Source organism: Uloborus diversus, chromosome 10 (assembly GCF_026930045.1).
Source record: "Uloborus diversus isolate 005 chromosome 10, Udiv.v.3.1, whole genome shotgun sequence".
Taxonomy (NCBI): Eukaryota; Metazoa; Arthropoda; class Arachnida; order Araneae; family Uloboridae; genus Uloborus; species Uloborus diversus.
The window spans coordinates 133,962,848-133,980,893 of record NC_072740.1 but is presented as its reverse complement, the minus strand read 5'-3'; the positions used below and the strand labels follow the sequence as shown (position 1 = coordinate 133,980,893).

The window sequence follows — 18,046 nt, the reverse complement described above, 5'->3', positions numbered from 1 at the left end:
TTTTTTTTTTGCAAATATGTTCTAATTTATCTCTCTTAATTCGAAATTATTTAAACGTTCTATATAATAAATAGAGTGTGTTAAGTGGATGTGCTTACGTGAGTCATATTCTGTGTGACTAATTAGTTTAGTAGAACCATTTTACCAACAAACTGACATTTGAAGTTTGACAAATATTTGTATATTTGTTACTTTGTAACATTATTAGCATATCATCCCTTCAGTGGGTCCATAAAAGGAGTACTACGCATGTTTGAGAACCCTGGAGGTTCCGCGTTGGGTTGACCACCAAACCGGAACATCTGTCTAGCACCTCCGAGTCCTCAGTCTCGTAAATAGAGATGAGCATAGTAGGTCTTGGCCCCCATGGGCGGTTGGGCCAATGAGTATAGTTTAGTTTCTTAATATTTCAACAAGCGTGTTAAACTTTAAATACCTTATGTCAAAAATCAATAGTAATATAAAATAGTACATTTATTCTGTGGTTTCAACGGATTAATACTTTAACATAATTCAAGCAATGGGGAAATGAGAATTATATTGGTGAATATCGAATGCGATTTCATCCATGTAATTGGTCGAAAACGACAAGGAAGAAATTCTACCGGTACGGGAATCGCCCTGAATATCGACATGAAAATGTTGTATGATGAGCTTGCTCAAGTTTTAAAAAAAAAAAATATTTTTTATCATACTTTTAAAACTGCACATTTTAAGGGAAGACTGAAATTGGATTTTTTGATCTAGTGCTCTGCTACATGCGGTCAAGGCATTCGAATACGCATAGTTCACTGTCGTCGTGGCCATCAAGAGGTTCCTAGTGAAGAGTGTGCGTCACTGCCGAAACGCTCCCCTGAAACTAAAGTTTGCAAATCTTCAAGTTGCAATGTTCATTGGAAGAAAAGAAAATGGTCTAAAGTAAGTAATAATTGTTTAATGAAATATTTGCTTTTGATTATGATGTTCATTTTCTGTTAGAACATAATGTTGTAGGATACTAGGAAAATTGTGATAAGTTTCTGAAATATATTGCTATATTTTAAAACTTCCATGATGTGATGATACATTCTATTTGACTATAGAGAAGAAAAAAGCTTTTCTTAAATATACATTTGTTTCAGACAGTAATTTTACTTCCCTTCATTCCACTATATCCTATTTTTTCGAAAGAAACCCTTTAGGGTTGCAGCTTTACACGCAAATAAGGTAACAGTATACTTATTACCTTGTTTTCTTCACGATTGAGCGTACTGCTTACTTTGTTTTCGTCTTTCGTCACAGATAGGCATACTCTTTGTTTCCTTCTGAAATGAGCTTACTGCCCCAAGGTACTTCTAAATCTGATATTGTGAACGAGCGAGATTAAAGGAAAATCTGCTATGAGAAGTCTCTTGTGTGGAGAGGCGAGAAGAGAATTTTATAAGATTCCTTAAAAACATAACATCAGTTCTTCCGCTCCCTTCACCATACGAAACTTTCAAAATGGGTATAGGGAACGATTTCTAACAGTTGTCTGAAGTAGTGACGAACTGGATTGCCTCGCTTAACACATTAACTGCTAGGGACGAGATAACTCCTCCAGAATTATACTGTATGCGCTAGGGACGAGATAACTCGTCTTCCAGCCAACACGTTGCTATATTTTTTCAGCGGGTTCCATTGGTTTTCCTAGCTGTTCTGCCGCGCATAGACGAGAATTTAGACAAGGTTCAAAAAGAGAACACAGTATGGCGCCACTACTGCGTTTGCTGTGAAAACATTTTCTGATGCAAGCAGACGTGCGCGCGATCAAACGAGATAGCGCGTGAGTTTTTTGTGCTGTATTCTGTGAGTAAACAAAAACGTAAAATGAGCAAACGTAAGTATATGTCGCTCGAAGATGCTGTGAAATATGTTACTTTATCGGATGATGAACTAGTTTACGATGGTGAGAGGGACAGTTGCAACTTGAGCGACAGGGAGATCGACAACGAAGAGACTAATTTCACCAACCCTGAGCCTGCTCTTGTACACCTTCATTGTATGCTGCATTATTCATGAAAAAGTTCAATAGAACTTTTTTCCTCCAAATTGTTTCAAATAATTAGCTTAGCGCAGGGAGTCCATATATAGGCTATCGATGACGCAGTCAATGTGTTAATATTGACTTAGTGGTAGCTACCCTCAATTTTCGTATCGGGGAAACCCGGGTAAAGCGAATCCTTACCGAACATTTCTGCAGGTTCATTTACGCCAAATTTAGTTTTTCAGGCGTAAAGTAATTTTTTTCTGTGCTTTTTCACTACGTAAAAGAAAAGTGGAGGTAAAATAAATAGTTATAATTTTCAATCACGGTACACGCAAGCGTTTTTGGAAATGAAGATTACATCCATTGCTTTTATATTCAACCACGCACAACAAAAACATAAATTCCAAAAACGGAAACTTCGGTCCTCTATTCTACTTTTTCTGACTAGTTATCTATTACTCATTCAAACACATTGCTTGCTTATTTTAATGTTGTAAAATTTTTAGAAGTTACAATTTAAATTGCATTTATATTTTAGTGCTCAGCAACTTGTGGAAAAGGCTTCCAATACAGAGACGTTTTTTGCGTTAGTGGGAAGAATGATACAGTCCCTGATAGTCAATGTAGTCATCAAAAGAAACCTAAAATAAGAAGAAAATGCCATCAGTACCAGTGTCCTGTGACGTGGATGACAAGCCAGTGGTCTGAGGTAAAGATTGTAATACTACCAATTCCTCGACTTGACGCAATTCATTTCAGAAAGAAACAGCATCCAGCACACAACATCCAGCCCCTATCAGCAGTTTGAATTTTGACGACTTGAATTCAAACTATGTTTTTTGCAATTATGATTGCAGTAGGAGACATTTTTAGTAACAAGAAACACAACGTGTAGGGTTCTATTGCAATTCGTGATGGCGAAAAACAGAATTTAAATTTAAAATGTCAAAATTCAAATTATTTCCACATTCGTGCATGTGCTGGATGCTTTTATTATTTTCTTTTTTGAAAAAACTTTTATATAAATTTCTAGATATCAGACGAAATTCAAGGCTATTTATATAAATAAGTTTTGAAGAATAGAACCCCCAAACTTATTTTCTTAAAAAATAAGCACTGCCTCTGGTTTTCACACAACAGTTGGCCTGGGAAGGCATTATTTAGTCACACATAAACATTATAAAAACATTTTAGCACACACATTTTTTTTTTATTTGAAAAAGCATTTGATTACCGCCGAGACAGAAGAAAAAAAATTAAGAACTGAAAAAAATAGTACCGCTTACCATTGCTTTGCTCTGAATCTTCACGTAATTTCTCAAAGGTACAACCTAGGTATTAAACAACACTAAAATGAGTGTAAACAATATTACATTGCATACAGCAAAAAAAAATGGTGGAACGATTTTTTAAATTTATTTGTTCCTATGAACATCGATTGCTGTTGTAATGCATAATTTCTCTACGCAGTGCTCTACGTCATGTGGAAAAGGTGTTCAAACCCGAATTGTCACTTGCCACAGAGTGAATGCATACCAGTGGGTTGATCCAGAGCCTTTACTACCTTCAAAAGGAAATAATGTGTGGTGTAAAGATAATGAAAAGCCATCAACTTCAAAAAATTGCAATCTTGGAGAATGCTCGCGTAATATTTGGAAACCCGGACCCTGGTCACAGGTAAGTATTGTGTTTTTTTTTCCTACATTAATTTTAAAATTATCAGGGCGCTTGAAATTCATTTTTGAAAAAGGTTTCTTTCTTTGTAAATCTGTGATTTAGGTAATTACAAGAAATGTGGATGAACCTAAAATAACTTATTTTTAAGCTTCATTGCAATGGTTACATAATAGGGGAGAGTGTTGTACCTTGGAACACTTTTCATAGTTTAGTTTTTAACGTCAATTATTTAAACCAAATGTTAAATCTAAAAGTCACATAAAAATACCCCAATATATTTCTCTGCTATATATATATATATATATATATATATATATATATATATATATATATATATATATATATATATATATATATATATACAGTTTGAAAATATAATATTGCCAGCCGTTTAAAGTAAGAGTTCCAAACTGTCCCAAGGTACAACATCCTATTGTACCTTGGGACACATCCAGTTGTACCACGGGAAGCTCTCCATGATTCAGGAAACAGCCATATACTTGAACCAATTTTGCACCAAAAAAAAAAAATTTTCAAGGTAATGCATTAAATAATGAATCATTATCTAACATTATAACTATGTGTTTAAAAGACTACATCAGATTTGAACATTTTTCCACGTTTTAAACATATCTTAATAATTAAGAACCATGCATAAGTTGCACCTTGGGATGCGTCCTAAAGTACAATATGTTTGGCTGTCCCGAGGTACAAACACCACGTGGTTTAGGAAAAACCAAAATGGTGGTCACTCTAGATGTACTATCATTATTTTCTCATAGACAAAATATTTGAACTACTTCTCTTTTACAACAAAATAAAATTCAGTTTTTATTATTATATATACAAAGACAGAAAATGAAATAAAAATGAAGGAAATATTTACTTTGGAGTCATAAAATTTTCTTTCTCTCACAAAATCATCAATTGAATTCTTTTGATGCTGATTGTTACTATGGCACTATTTATTGGTGAAGGTTACTATTAGAAATTACAAAAAACATGGCTGCTAAAAATAGATTCTTAGAAATTAGCAGTGTCCCAAGGTACTGCACTCTCCCCTATGCACTGTAAAATATTCTGAGACTTTGACATCAATTTTGCCGAATTTTCCCGAATCACCGCAGCTGTATTATCTGGAAGCACTTCGTGCTGTGAAATTGGAAATTTTTTATCACGTGAGCCATTTAACCAATAGAAAACGTTCTAATTAATCAGCGCAAAGCCAAACAACAACGGCAACACGCACGTGAGAAAATACTGATGGCGTCACCTTCGATCTAGAAGCCTCAGTGGAGAGTGATCTTGGCACTGGCTGCACTTGAAGAGATGAGTTCTGCTCCGACCCACGCTCCGAATGAACTTTTCCATCATTGGGCTAGAAATGTTTTCATGTTAATCTGTATCAATAAAACCGATATTACCATACGTAACGGAGACAAAACGCCACACTGTTACAAATTTTCCGGAAAATTTACGGTAATTGTTACTGGCATCCATGTTGCCAGTAACTATTACCGTAAAAATCAAATGTTACTGTAAAATTTTACGGTTTCCTCGGTAGGCTACAGCAACCAGTTGGCGCTGGGATCGCTTATTTCTCCGGTATAAATTACCGTGAAAATCAGCGATGCGTCGGCGATGCAATTTTACAGTAACAATTACCAGAAAATCTTCCTGAATTTTTAACAGTGCAGTGCGGCTAATTATTTTTTTTTCTTTTTTTCGCTCCATGCACAGCAGTGTTCTGTAAGATTCACAGCACTAGACACAAACAGCAACTTGAAAAACTTACAGCAACGTTGACGGATGTTCAATCGGAATTATCAATCCTTCGTACTTTGAGTAGTGTTCACCTTGAGCAGCTTTTTAAGGGCTTTGACGTGCTGCAAAAATCGAACAAATATTATGATACTCTCAAATTTATGATTTTCTTTAAAATTGGAAAAGAAATAACCTAATATTTTTTTCTAAACGAAAAGTACCCTTCCCCCTGGCACCCCTAACAACGTGTATACAAAATTTCATGATGACCGGTTGAGTCGTTAAGGCGTGAAAAAGTAACAAATTCACTTTCGCATTTATATCAGTAAGGAAACGAGGGAATACAATTTCTGCATCCAGAAATGTGCTTTAGTATGCTCTTTCAAACACTACTAATTTATTTATTTTATTTATTTATTTTTCATTTTTACACTATCGGATGGTTTCCTGGTCAGATGAATAAACCTTTTCCAAATATTATTTTAGTGTTCTTCTGAATGCGGTCCTGGGCGGCAGAGAAGAAGAATCTATTGCAGTAGTGAACAAAAAAGACGCTTACCGCATTCTCAGTGTGAATTGCACTTGAAACCACAAAAAAGACGGCGTTGCTTCAAAAGGCCATGTAAGATTTTTCATGAAATTAAAAAATTGATTTTCCGTTCAAAATGTTGTAAAAACTTGCAACTTCGTTATAGGGTCATTCCAGGCCAATCAACGAACCTTTGAAATTGACCCATTGTCGATGTCTACAAAATTTACAGAAATGAGTCTACCCACTTGATAGAAAAAAATATTATTTTTATATTTTTTTAACCATTAGTTTTTTCCTGTGAGATCTCCCAAAGTACTCGAAAAGTGGCAAAGAGTGACATTTTGGTAGTTACAAAAATTCCTTTTTCTCAGCTCGTATAGGAGCCAGAGTGCCGTACTAGGTATCATTTTAAAGTTATTTCAATAGGCTTTCACATAATATGTCACTTTGCAAGGTCACGTGATATTAATATTTCAAGTTTATACAAAACATTATTTGACCTTAAATATATTAAAAGGTAAGATTTTTTTTTTAATCTGAATTTTTTTTTTTTTTTTTTGCTTACAAATGTGGTCTACATGCGATAAAATTTCAGAATGGGACAGCAATCGTACTGAAAATTAATTATTCCTTTTCAATTAGTAACCGCACATTGGGAAAATTTCATTATTCTGCGGAATCGAAAAATTTCATAATTAATGTCACGTGACCTTGCGAAGTGACATATCATGTGAAAGCCTTTTAAAGGAATTTTAAAATGACACCTAGTACGACACTCCAGCTCCTATATGAGCTGAGAAAAAGGAATTTTTGTAACTAACAAAATGTTACTTTTCGAGTACTTCGGGCAGTCTCACACAAAAAACTAATAGTCAAAAAAATCTAAAAGCTATTTTTGTCGATCATCACGTGGGTAGACTCATTTCTGTAAATTTTGTGGAAATCGACGATGGGTCCCTTTCAGAAGTTCGTTGATTTGGCGTGGAATGACCGAATAGCAACTTCTTTTTTAAAAAATGAAAGATTTCCAATTGATTTATTTGTTTCACATTTCTTTGATTTTTATGAAATATTTTTATGAACACTATAGCAACCGGAACATATTTAAAAATACACGCCTGTTTCTCTTAAATTAATATAAAACAATGTGCTTGAAATCTTTACAAATTGCTCCTTCAAGTTACAACACTTTAAAAACATTTATTTACTCACGCTCTTGTGAACTTAATGATAGAAATATGCTTTGATCTCTTACTTGTGGTGTTTGTGCGGAACACGCATGCCAAATGAAAAACTACATGCATTAAATTATCAAATTACTGTGAACAAAACCAAAAATCAATAAGTAATGCATGAACGATAGTCTTAAAAAAGAGGAATTACCTTAATTCCACTTTTATGTGAAAAAGAAAGAAGATAGATGTTATGCGTCTGCATGTGAGCAATCAGTTAAATAGAAACATTTTTTTTTTCAGGATTTCATAGGGTTTTTGAATTTTTATTTCAGTTGTATGAAATTAATGCGTTGTTTATGAAAAAAAAATCCAAATGCGAGTAATTTACTGTAAAAGGAATATGACTGGCACCTTATTAGTATGTCTACTTTTATCACTGTAAGGTACAACTATGATGAAATATATAAAATAATTCCTTATACATAAGGAACGTTCCAAAAGTAAACATTTTCGCAAGAAATTTTTACTGTGAGCAGACGTTTATTTTTATTTTTTTAATGTATAATGTTAAAGAAATAACACTTAACAATGCAAACTGTTGACTATTTTTCCTCACTATGGCGAGCAGCATTGACGCATTTGTCATACTGTAAAATCCATTAAATTATAGAAAATATCCTTGTAAAACTAGTAACCAGTTATTTAAAAAGTTCTTCACCGCATTCTGTACTCTTCATTATCTCAGATGTAACATCTTGGTTGGGTTGACTTAAACGCACGAAAAATATGGAAGTCAGATGGAGAAAGATCAGGGGCAAAAGATGGGTGGTAAGATGATCCAATGACAAGCTGTGAATGCCGAGAATTGAAATCCATTCTGCCGTACTAAACGCAAAAGTCTGCAGCGGAGTTCTAAATAAGAAATTGCCGTTTAAAATTTTGCGCCTCCACGTATTTGATTCAGATACAACTTTTTATTTTTTTTAAATATTTCCCATCGACATATGACCATAAAACATTTTATGTATGTGAAGTAAGTGGCATATAACCACCTGGTGACCGTAACTCAATATTGATAAAAAGTGTAGATACGACTTTTGCGCTTAGCACTGCAACATTCTGCATTTTCGTCCCAAAACATGCTACACCATTCTTACCTTCTCCGACTTCCTTTATCTTGTTTCGAAATCTAGATAGACTATCGAGAGGAAACATTGACCACATGCTTAGGGTTACGAAGAACTCGTTACGCGGTTTCTACCAGGAGGGTACCTTGCAAATGTTTACACGTAACGATAAATATTTTAATGGAAAGTATAGGCGAGAAAATAGCCTAGCACTTGTGTCTTGTTTTGGTAAAATTGTATATTTTTTAAGCTCTCTTTTTCTTTCTTAATACTAAGATTTTTGTGCTTCAATAACATGAAATGAATTAATTCATAAAAATATTTGCATTCGATTGTTTTTTAAAATAAATTTGTAATTTGGGGGACACGTATGTCCCGTTTTCAATTGCTTAAAGTAGGGTCAGCAACTGAAGCAAGGGAACAAGAGTTTCACTGTTTCAACTTCAGATCTTTTCCTTTCTCTAGAATGAATTGAGGAATACTAATTTGTGCAATGTATCCGACGAAACTATGTATGAGAAATTTGACTTCCTGACTGTTTGTTAGCGAATGAAACTGTATTTCTTTTAATCCCAGATATAGGAAAAATATGGAGCTCTGAAACTATGGCAACACCTCAATTGTACATCAAAAACAGTTCGGAATAAGAAACTCATAAATAAATGCTTTTCGTAACCTTATACGTGACAAGTAAAACTAGTTGAAACCAGAGCGTTCGCATTTGGAGAGAAAAATGTAAAGATCACTGAACTTTAAAAAACACCTTTTCTCAGTGTCATCTTTAAACAATGATGACGCCTACACAATTGTTTGAAAAACCTGCGGAATTTTCAATGTCTTCTATTTGTCTCCTAGTCTTTACTCACCAACAGTTTTAATTTCATAAATTAGCACAAGCGTAGTAGCAATCGAGTTTGTATCCATTTACCCCGTTTTTCCTTTTATCCCATATATTTTTACATTTTAGAGTATTATAATTTAGTTTTCAAATTCTAATTTCATACCTAATTCTGCTTTTAAACATTAACTTATTCAGGTCAAGCTATTAGTTGCTTAGACTTCCGAGAGAGGGCTAATATCACCAGAGATGGAGAGCAAGAGATATTTGTTAGAGGAAGATACGTCAAAATCTATTGCTCACGAATGAACACAAGCAAACCACAAGAATATATAACACTTATTAGAGGGGAACAGGATAATTACTCAGAAGTATACAGCAAGAGGTCTGTATTGATTTACTCTTTATTCTCATTTTAAGCTTTATGTGTTCTTCATTTTCAATGGCAAAGTTTCTGCCCGTTTCAGCTCATTTCACTGTTAGTTTTCTTTCATTTCGTTTCAGAATATTAATATGACATTTGTAATTGAGATTTTTTTTCTAGTTAAAATTTAGCTCTAAGAAATTTAATGAGTTATTTTTTTAAACAAATTCTTTTAATCTAAACGTTGAGCATCATGACAGTTCAATGAGAGCAAAACGTAAATGAATTAGCGGGACTGAAAAGTCATGAAGTTTTCTTTTTCTTCCACATAAATTGATTTTTAATCAAAGATGTAATATATTCGCAATCAAGAGACTTTTGCCATGTATAGTGAAAAACTTCAACCTTGGGTCGATAAAAATAAATTGGAGCACAATATCTGGAAGCGACATTTTAGATATCGTCCGAATTTTCTAGTTTTTTTGTCACATAGGGTGGTGCAATATTGAGCTAAATTGCTTGATGAGGTTCCCGCCGCAGTTCATCAATTTTCGCTAAGTTTCGTCTTGAAAAGAACGGTTCTGTATAATTTTGTTTCAAACTGACTTCTTTTCTGTTGGTAATCACTGGGATTACGGGCCTTAACTGAGATATACTCGCCCAAAGTTATACCATCTGGTTTCCTTTTATTTCGATCACTACGACTTTCTATGCGACAGAAAACGTAAATTTGGATGTTATCCAATCGCTCTAAGTATTTTGGTCCAAAATTAATAGACTGGTCCGGAATTAAAATTTTGTATTCTATATGTCAAAGGGTTTTTAATAACGAGAGTAACTACATTAATGGTTAAAAGTTAAATTTATTTGATTGAAAAAGAAAACAAAAACATTGCTTAACGGCCCCCTTAAAGTGTGGACGACCTTTTTGATCCAATAGGACAGACGAAGAAATGTTACTCAGACTTTTACTATCCATAGGAAGTCAATCTTTGAACAAATATAACACTTTAATGAACCATCGGTGTAAATTCCTACAGAACAAAAACCAAGCTGGACATGAACACTACCGGCCTGAACGGCGTTTCTACCTTTACTGAAATAGAGGACGATCAAACAAGAAATGCTTGCACGTTCAAAACCAAGTAGTTCTTGTAAATCCTACTGCAGAAAATTATGGAAAACTAAAAAATTACTGACTGATCCGCTGACTACCTCGTTTTTAAATGTCAAAATAAAACCCTTGTCAAAACATACTTTTTTCCGTTTTATGTTTTCGATCAGGTTGGCAAATAAACAACTTTTACATTTCCATAGACCAGGTATTAAAATTTCTGATTGGTTAGCGTGTAAATGCGGTGGCCATGTCTTTGTCTATCAACACCTGTCAACAAATTTTGCTCTTCAAAAGTTCTGAGTAACTCAAGATTTAAAAAGTTTTTAATTTTGTTTTTCCTTGTGCCGCTACAAATTTATCAACACTTATGAAAATATTTAATGATAGTTAACTGCAAAACACTCTTATAATCTACAAAGTACATTAAATCAGCTTCTTTTCTGTCTGTTAGTTCTTTCCGGTAGCAAGACATAGAATGCATCAGCTTTATAGAAAGAAAACATTTACACTTTTAACATCTAGGAACGAAAAAACAATCATTGTTGTTTCTTACTGCAACGTGCTTTTTAAATAGTATTAGCATAACTACAGCAGACGAAACAAGCTATAAGAAACATGTATTTTTACACGATAGCGAAGTACAGGTCGTTTCTATGCCTCTGACTGTTGAAAAACTTGTTTGTTATCCACATCAATCTAATTTCAGCTAAAAACTTAATGATTATACACCAACTCAAAGAAGTGATTCTTATACATTTTATACATTTATATTTATAGGTTAAAAAATCCCAATTCATGTCCATACCGTGGTGCTAGATATGATTCCTGCGAATGCACTTCTGATGAAAGTATTGGAGCTGGTCTCACAACTTATCAAAGGATAGCTATTAACATAACATCCTTGAAAATCATAAGTAAGTATAAATCCATTTGTTTATGTCACCTATTTCAATTTAGGGTAGACCGGAGGATTACTGCCACTTGGGGAAATGCCGCCACCCCTGATATTCGAGTCATAGAAACCGGATAGCCGGCCTGACAGCTCCTGACCTGTAGCAAACGATGGTACAACCAATGCCCCAAGTCGATAGCAGCCATTGCGCGCGTTGTTTTTTTCTTATAGTGTCGAACGTTGTTTTGAAGAAGTTTGATCTTATATTTCCACTTCACATAAGCTGAGGTATGTACCTCAGATGCCACAGTGGCAGCATTTGCTATGAACAACTTTTAACTAGATATTTTAGCATTTTAATAAACAATATTGATTACTTCCGTTTGTTTTGGTATCTTTAATCTACATTTCTTCCATCTTGTCGGATCGGGGTTATGACGCCACCTCTGCGGGGATGATGCGGCCATGGTGGCGGCATTACCCGCGGAAGAATATTTCCACTGTATAGGTCAAAAGCAATTTTTTAAAGGAACGAAAGTGCGCTCTTATAAACTGTGTTTAGTATAAAGAGTTAGTTAACAGAAAATAGTTTTAACAGAAGAAACTGGTGAGGAAAATAATATTGTAAATGCGAGCAATACGTCTGAAGGTGAGTTACTGGATGTAGCACCTTGTTCATCAAAGCCCCTTCAAGAAGTGCCTCAAAAAACGTTTCTTCAATCACTAGAAAAGTTTTCACCATTCCCAAACTTGGCAGCAGAAAGGGTAGAAGAAAGTTATGAAAGTAAAAGCCACTCATCAATTCCAACTGGAACCCCAATGAAGGCAGTTTTGGAAGAAACAGTAGCTAAAAGAAAGGAAAAGACATTGAAAAAGAAACAAGCCGACAGAAAATCTGCGGCAAAGGTTTTGTGAATGTACATCAAAACTGAATGCAAAGAAAGAGAAAGCAGTGACAACAAGGCAAAAGAAAATAAATAAATCTGTTAAGAAAAGGTGCAAGCGACTTTTTAGTTTGGAAAACTCTTCAGATGAGGAGGACATCGACGTCAAAAAGTTTCGTGACGACGACGAAAATGACCTTTTTGATCCAAGCGATCCAAATTTTGTGCTATATGCAATAAATATGGAATGTACGAACTGTAATACAGATGCCCTTGCTGTGCCAAGTGGGTGCATTCAGAGTCTAGCGATGCTGAAACAGCTGTAAACTACATTTGTGATTTTTGTAAATTTTAAGAAAAGCAAATGAGTTCAAAATAATTTTTTCACTCGTATAAACTAAAAATATCATTTCTTTTGCTTTTCAATTCCTATATTGTACTCCTAATTGCACATAGAATTTTCAATAAATTTTCCTTCTTAGTCTTTCAGTCATGTTGGCTAGTAGATTACTCCAGGTCCCTGAGTAATACCGACACAGTGCAGAGGTTGACAAATTGATGTTTTATGACTATTTCTTTTGTAGATTTATTAATAACAAATTTTGTATACATTTTTAAGATGCCGTACGATAATCCAAAATATTGATCTAGCTCATAAATACGATTTTTCTTATGGTGATAAAAATTGAAATTCTTTAAGGTGGCGGTATTCCCCTGGTCTACCCTAATCAACTTGATAAGTTATAATCAAAGCCTAAGTGCAACACTATTTGGCTTGACATAACTCAAAGGGCTGCATGTACTTGTCCATTAACCCTATGGTAGATTGCTCGTCAAATAGACAAAATAGTCAAGTATGGCAGCCGCAGTAGTACACTTTTTGCAGTCTCAAACAAGTAGCAGCTCTTTAATAAATTTCAAGTATCGTGTGTGGCGTATAAAATATCGGATCTAGGAGCGTGCAAAGAAAGCTTTCGTAAATGAATTATTAAACTGATTGGTTTGTGTTAAGAACACAATGGAGGTGGATTTCAAATACAATCAACTCTCGATAACTGGAAGTCCCAAGAGACAGATTACCGATTACCTGCCTCTGGTACTCGAACTAATGATTACCTTCGAGTAATCGGTAGTTTGAGTTATCAGAAGTTCTTTTTCAAGCCTTGAAAAAATACTTTGATTTTCTTTTTCAGGAATAGTGCATAATGAATAAACTATAACAGTTATAGTTTGAATAAAACTAATAATTAGTACTACCCAAAAATATCTTTACAGATAATAAATCTTTTTATGATACTCCGAAAAAGGAAGCTATTTTTGACTGCTTAAAATTTTTATTGATTCTTAAAACGTTATGAAGTTTGTATGCCTCCAGCTCAATTTCTTTTCTCTTGACTTCAGATCATATTGCTTTTAAAAGTGCCTTTGACCTAAAAGCAGATTATTTAAATCATTCAGGAAATAAAGGTATTTTTTTTTTCATTTTTGCCGAAATGTTAAAAGTCTCTCAACGATTAGACAGCAATAAAACTTCGGGGTCGTCACCACGTCAAAAAGTAGCTCAATCGGATAACGTCTTACGTTACTCGAAAACAATGGTGCATTTAGGAGCACTACTGTAAATAAATTATCCTCCTCACACAAACTGATAAGCAAAGCAAAGTGTTTAAAAGGGAAAAAAACATTTTTTTTTCTTACTTTGACTGCATTTTTTGCATGAAATGGAAACGTAAAATTTTCGACTTATAGAAACAACTTTGTGTTGAAAACACTAAATTATTTTGGGACCGAATAAAAACTTCGAGATAAAGGAATATTCGAGTTATAAGGCTTCGAGCTATCGGGAGTCTATTATATAGAAACAAATAAATAAAAGTTTCTCTTTTGAAAAACGTTAGTCATACAGATAACCTTTAAATATTTTTGTGAATACTTATTAAAACAAATGAAAGAAAGAGACACGAAAAGGTAGTGGTTGTAAAATTAAGGAGGAGACAAAAAGTAAGTGTCCTCAGAAATTAACCTCCCTGAGGAAATGTAGGAAAAACGAGATGATTCCATGGTGTCTATTGTGTGTGTGTGTGTGTGTTTAAAACTTTTGTTGAATTTTACGCTTCTTGTAGAATCTTTGCAAATAATACTTTTTAACTATTTTCAGCTCATGATATGACATTTTCTCAAACACATGTGGGTGAACCAGTTCCTTTTGCTCAGTCTGGAGATTGCTATAGCATAGCATCTTGCCCTCAGGGTCGCTTTTCTCTCAGCCTTCTTGGAACAGGATTCATGGTTGACCCTCAGACTAAGTGGATAGCTGATGGACAGTATCCATCTAGCAGGATTCGATGGTTAGAAGTAAGTATTTTTCATCTTAGTGGAGGATTTTCTACATTAAAGTACTAACGTAAAATGTGTACCGTTACATTACCATAAATAAATGTTTTACTAATTCTTAATGGTTGGAACAGTTGCAGTTTTAGTGACTAGCGAGAATTATTTTCAATTATAGATAGCAAATGTTTAATACAGTAGACCCTCGTTTTACGCGGGGGTTACGTTCTACGGAAATGCCACGTAAATCGAAACCGATAAATTGAGACCTAATAGTAGTGTTAAAATAGGGGTTAGGTTCCGTAGATTAAAAAAAAAGACTTCATTCTAGTGATGACTAATTGTATAATAAGTTTAATGTGTACTTATATCGATTTTTATGCACAACATGTATAAAGAAAACACAAATTAATTTTGTGTTCTGTTTATACAGAGGAGCTGGCTATGATAGTCTTTTGGCAGTCATTAAGAATTTTTCTCTGTAATTCTTTGCAGAGCATTAACGCATCCATGATCACTTGCGACACAAACAAATCACTAACAAATCGGAAAGATCATTTCTATTGCCTAGGAATGACTCAAAATTTTTAATGTGAACGTTTTTGGTTGTGCGTCATCGATGTCGGTATCCTCGTTGGTTTTGGCCTCCTTTATCACTCCTAAAAGCTCTTCTTCCAGTGAGCTCTGAACTGTGTGAGTTTAATAACTTTACTTCTGGAAAAAGCTCTGGAACCAATCGCATAAAATGTCTCCAGTGGCCCAAGCTCTATTATTAACACGCCAAAATGCAGGATTTTGAAAGACGGGAAAATGTTATCTGTTTGCATTATCGCATCCGCGTTAACCGAAACTCATCCGCATAAAATAAAATAAAAGTCTCAAACCTTAAACCGCGTATAATCGAAACCACGTAAAATAAACCCGCGTAAATCGAGGGTCTACTGTACTTAAGTGAATGCAAAATCAGCCGCAGAGAAAAGAAACATTAACAGTTACCACTGATTGGCAGATTAGGATCAAAGAAGAATGAAAAAAAAGCTGTTTTTCTTTTAAGGAAAACTTTCATGCGATCATAAAAACAACAACGATACCGAAATTACCATTTAAGAGCCAGTAAATTAAAGACATGAGTAATTGGCAGATATGCGTCGGATGTATACCAGGTCGGACGCTATGTTGTAGCGTAAGACATTTTCGGCTCGAATTACTTCGTGCCACTCTATCGTTCCACAGAGAAACCATTATAGAAAATTATGATTTATTTTTAGGGAGGACAAGTTATTCAAGGCAAGTGTGGAGGATATTGTGCAAAATGTGTTCCTGATAATAGTACGGGATTGCAGTTAGAAGTGGCTCCTCCATGATAGAAGGTGAGTTTGTTATATATAAATAATAAGAAATCGGAAACACGAGCTGCTCCGAAACTAAACAAAGTATTTAGTATCTTCTTCATTTTTAATTTTTACTTTGATGAGTTCTTATATAAAGTGCTAAAAGCAATATGTCTTTCTTGATTCATGCAATTATTATAAACAATATAAGCCCTTTTAGTTAACCTTTATAAGCCTTTACTGATAATTTGTCTGCAATTTTTATCAGCTTTACATATCTATACATCTCTCCCAATCATTAATCATCAATTTCAGACAGATGTCAAGATACATGAAATACACCGCCAGCTCAGTCAATTCCAGCCGAGGACTGCAGTTTCGTGCTTATTAGCACTCATCAGCCCGGCATAGGACTAACTGAGCTGGAGGCGGAAAACCTCTTAAGGAAGCCAAGAGTGCCAAACAAACTGGTAGCTAACATAGAATTAGCAATGACCAGACGAGTGACCGAAGCAATGGATCGGTTCAACTCGAATATTGCAGGCAAGGCAGGTATATTCAGTAAGTTACCGCCCCTATAGCTAGGGCTAAGGCAGAAATACATGAAATACACCGCCAGCTCAGTCAATTCCAGCCGAGGACTGGGGATTCAATTGGGGAACATTGAATATACCTGCCTTGCCTGCAATATTCGAGTTGAACCGATCCATTGCTTCGGTCACTCGTCTGGTCATTGCTAATTCTATGTTAGCTACCAGCTCGTTTTGGCACTCTTGGCTTCCTTAAGAGGTTTTCCGCCTCCAGCTCAGTTAGTCCTATGCCGGACTGATGAGTGCTAATAAGCACGAAACTGCAGTCCTCGGCTGGAATTGACTGAGCTGGCGGTGTATTTCATGTATTTCTGCCTTAGCCCTGGCTATAGGGCGGTAACTTACTGAAGATGTCAAGATCTTTCTTGATCCTTTATTTTTGACATCTCTCCCAAACAGTACATTTTTTTTAAATTGTATAATGTACACTCCAAAGTCCAAACGGCACTGCATAATTTGTGTTCACTTGACATCTCTCCTAATCATCCCCTCATCAATTTGAGAGAGATGTCAAAATAACAAGATCATTCTTATTATCTTGACATCTCTCCCAAACTGTTCAACCTGGTACAACTTTTGAAACAAACTGAACCTTTAGCATAGTACTCTGCTTCTGCAGCAACTAAAACATCACAGAAATAAGCCCGCTAGTTTATTGTAAGCAAATAAAAAAAATATCATCACTGGAGGAGAATTTAAAACTATAATTTCTAAAACTATAATTTAAAAGGAAAACGAATTTCATTTAATTTTATTATGTTATAACTTATATACTTTTTAAAATCACAATTTTGTTTTGCAGCTCTTGTGAAATGTGCATTCAGTGGGCCATAAAATGAAAACTGGATATTTCCAAAGAGCTGTGTTCATACCTCTGTAGGTGATTGTGTTCCATGACTAACATGTTGCATATTTGACATTTTGCTTCATTCAGGAAATCAGAGGCACATACACAGCCGAAAGGCTACTGCAGGCAGCAGCCTGGCTAGCCCACCAAACACTGCCAGTTTATACAACGAGACTGTGATTGAAGAATTAAATTAAAGGCTCTGTATAATGTATACTGTTCTGAAGAATACTTCTACTGCATTTCATTGTTACGCTGGAAGATATCAAGCTGTGAGGACCAATGAACAAACGCCAAGTTCTTAGTGCCACAAGGAAAATCTTCAGAAATCCATTTTCATTCGAAAGATGAGCAGACTTTTTGTAAACATTGAATAATTTATGTTTCATTTTTTAGATACTATTTCATTATGTATAGTTTAGTATCAGTGTATTCAATCCCGATTCCATTGTCCCTAAAATAATTCAAAACAGATCAGTATCCTTGAAGGAAAAGTTTGTAATTGAAACTTTTGGTTACCTTATTTCCTTTGGTGGACCTTCTTTCAACATACTTAACGAAAATTTTTC

The 18,046-nt window shown here is 34.7% G+C and overlaps 1 protein-coding gene across 1 annotated transcript in view; it reads left to right on the top strand.

The window, feature by feature from the left end:
• Positions 1 to 17,629, top strand: part of LOC129231188 (A disintegrin and metalloproteinase with thrombospondin motifs 9-like) — a 179,464-nt gene extending 161,835 nt beyond the window's left edge. Inside the window, exons 26-34 of the mRNA XM_054865435.1 lie at positions 748 to 918; positions 2,547 to 2,717; positions 3,479 to 3,685; positions 5,936 to 6,071; positions 9,320 to 9,506; positions 11,380 to 11,516; positions 14,537 to 14,733; positions 15,978 to 16,079; positions 17,433 to 17,629. Of these exons, the coding sequence (XP_054721410.1) occupies positions 748 to 918; positions 2,547 to 2,717; positions 3,479 to 3,685; positions 5,936 to 6,071; positions 9,320 to 9,506; positions 11,380 to 11,516; positions 14,537 to 14,733; positions 15,978 to 16,073 (1,302 nt within the window). The 3' untranslated portion in view covers positions 16,074 to 16,079; positions 17,433 to 17,629. The remainder of the gene's footprint in view (positions 1 to 747; positions 919 to 2,546; positions 2,718 to 3,478; positions 3,686 to 5,935; positions 6,072 to 9,319; positions 9,507 to 11,379; positions 11,517 to 14,536; positions 14,734 to 15,977; positions 16,080 to 17,432) is intronic.
• The last annotated feature ends 417 nt before the right edge of the window (positions 17,630 to 18,046 follow it).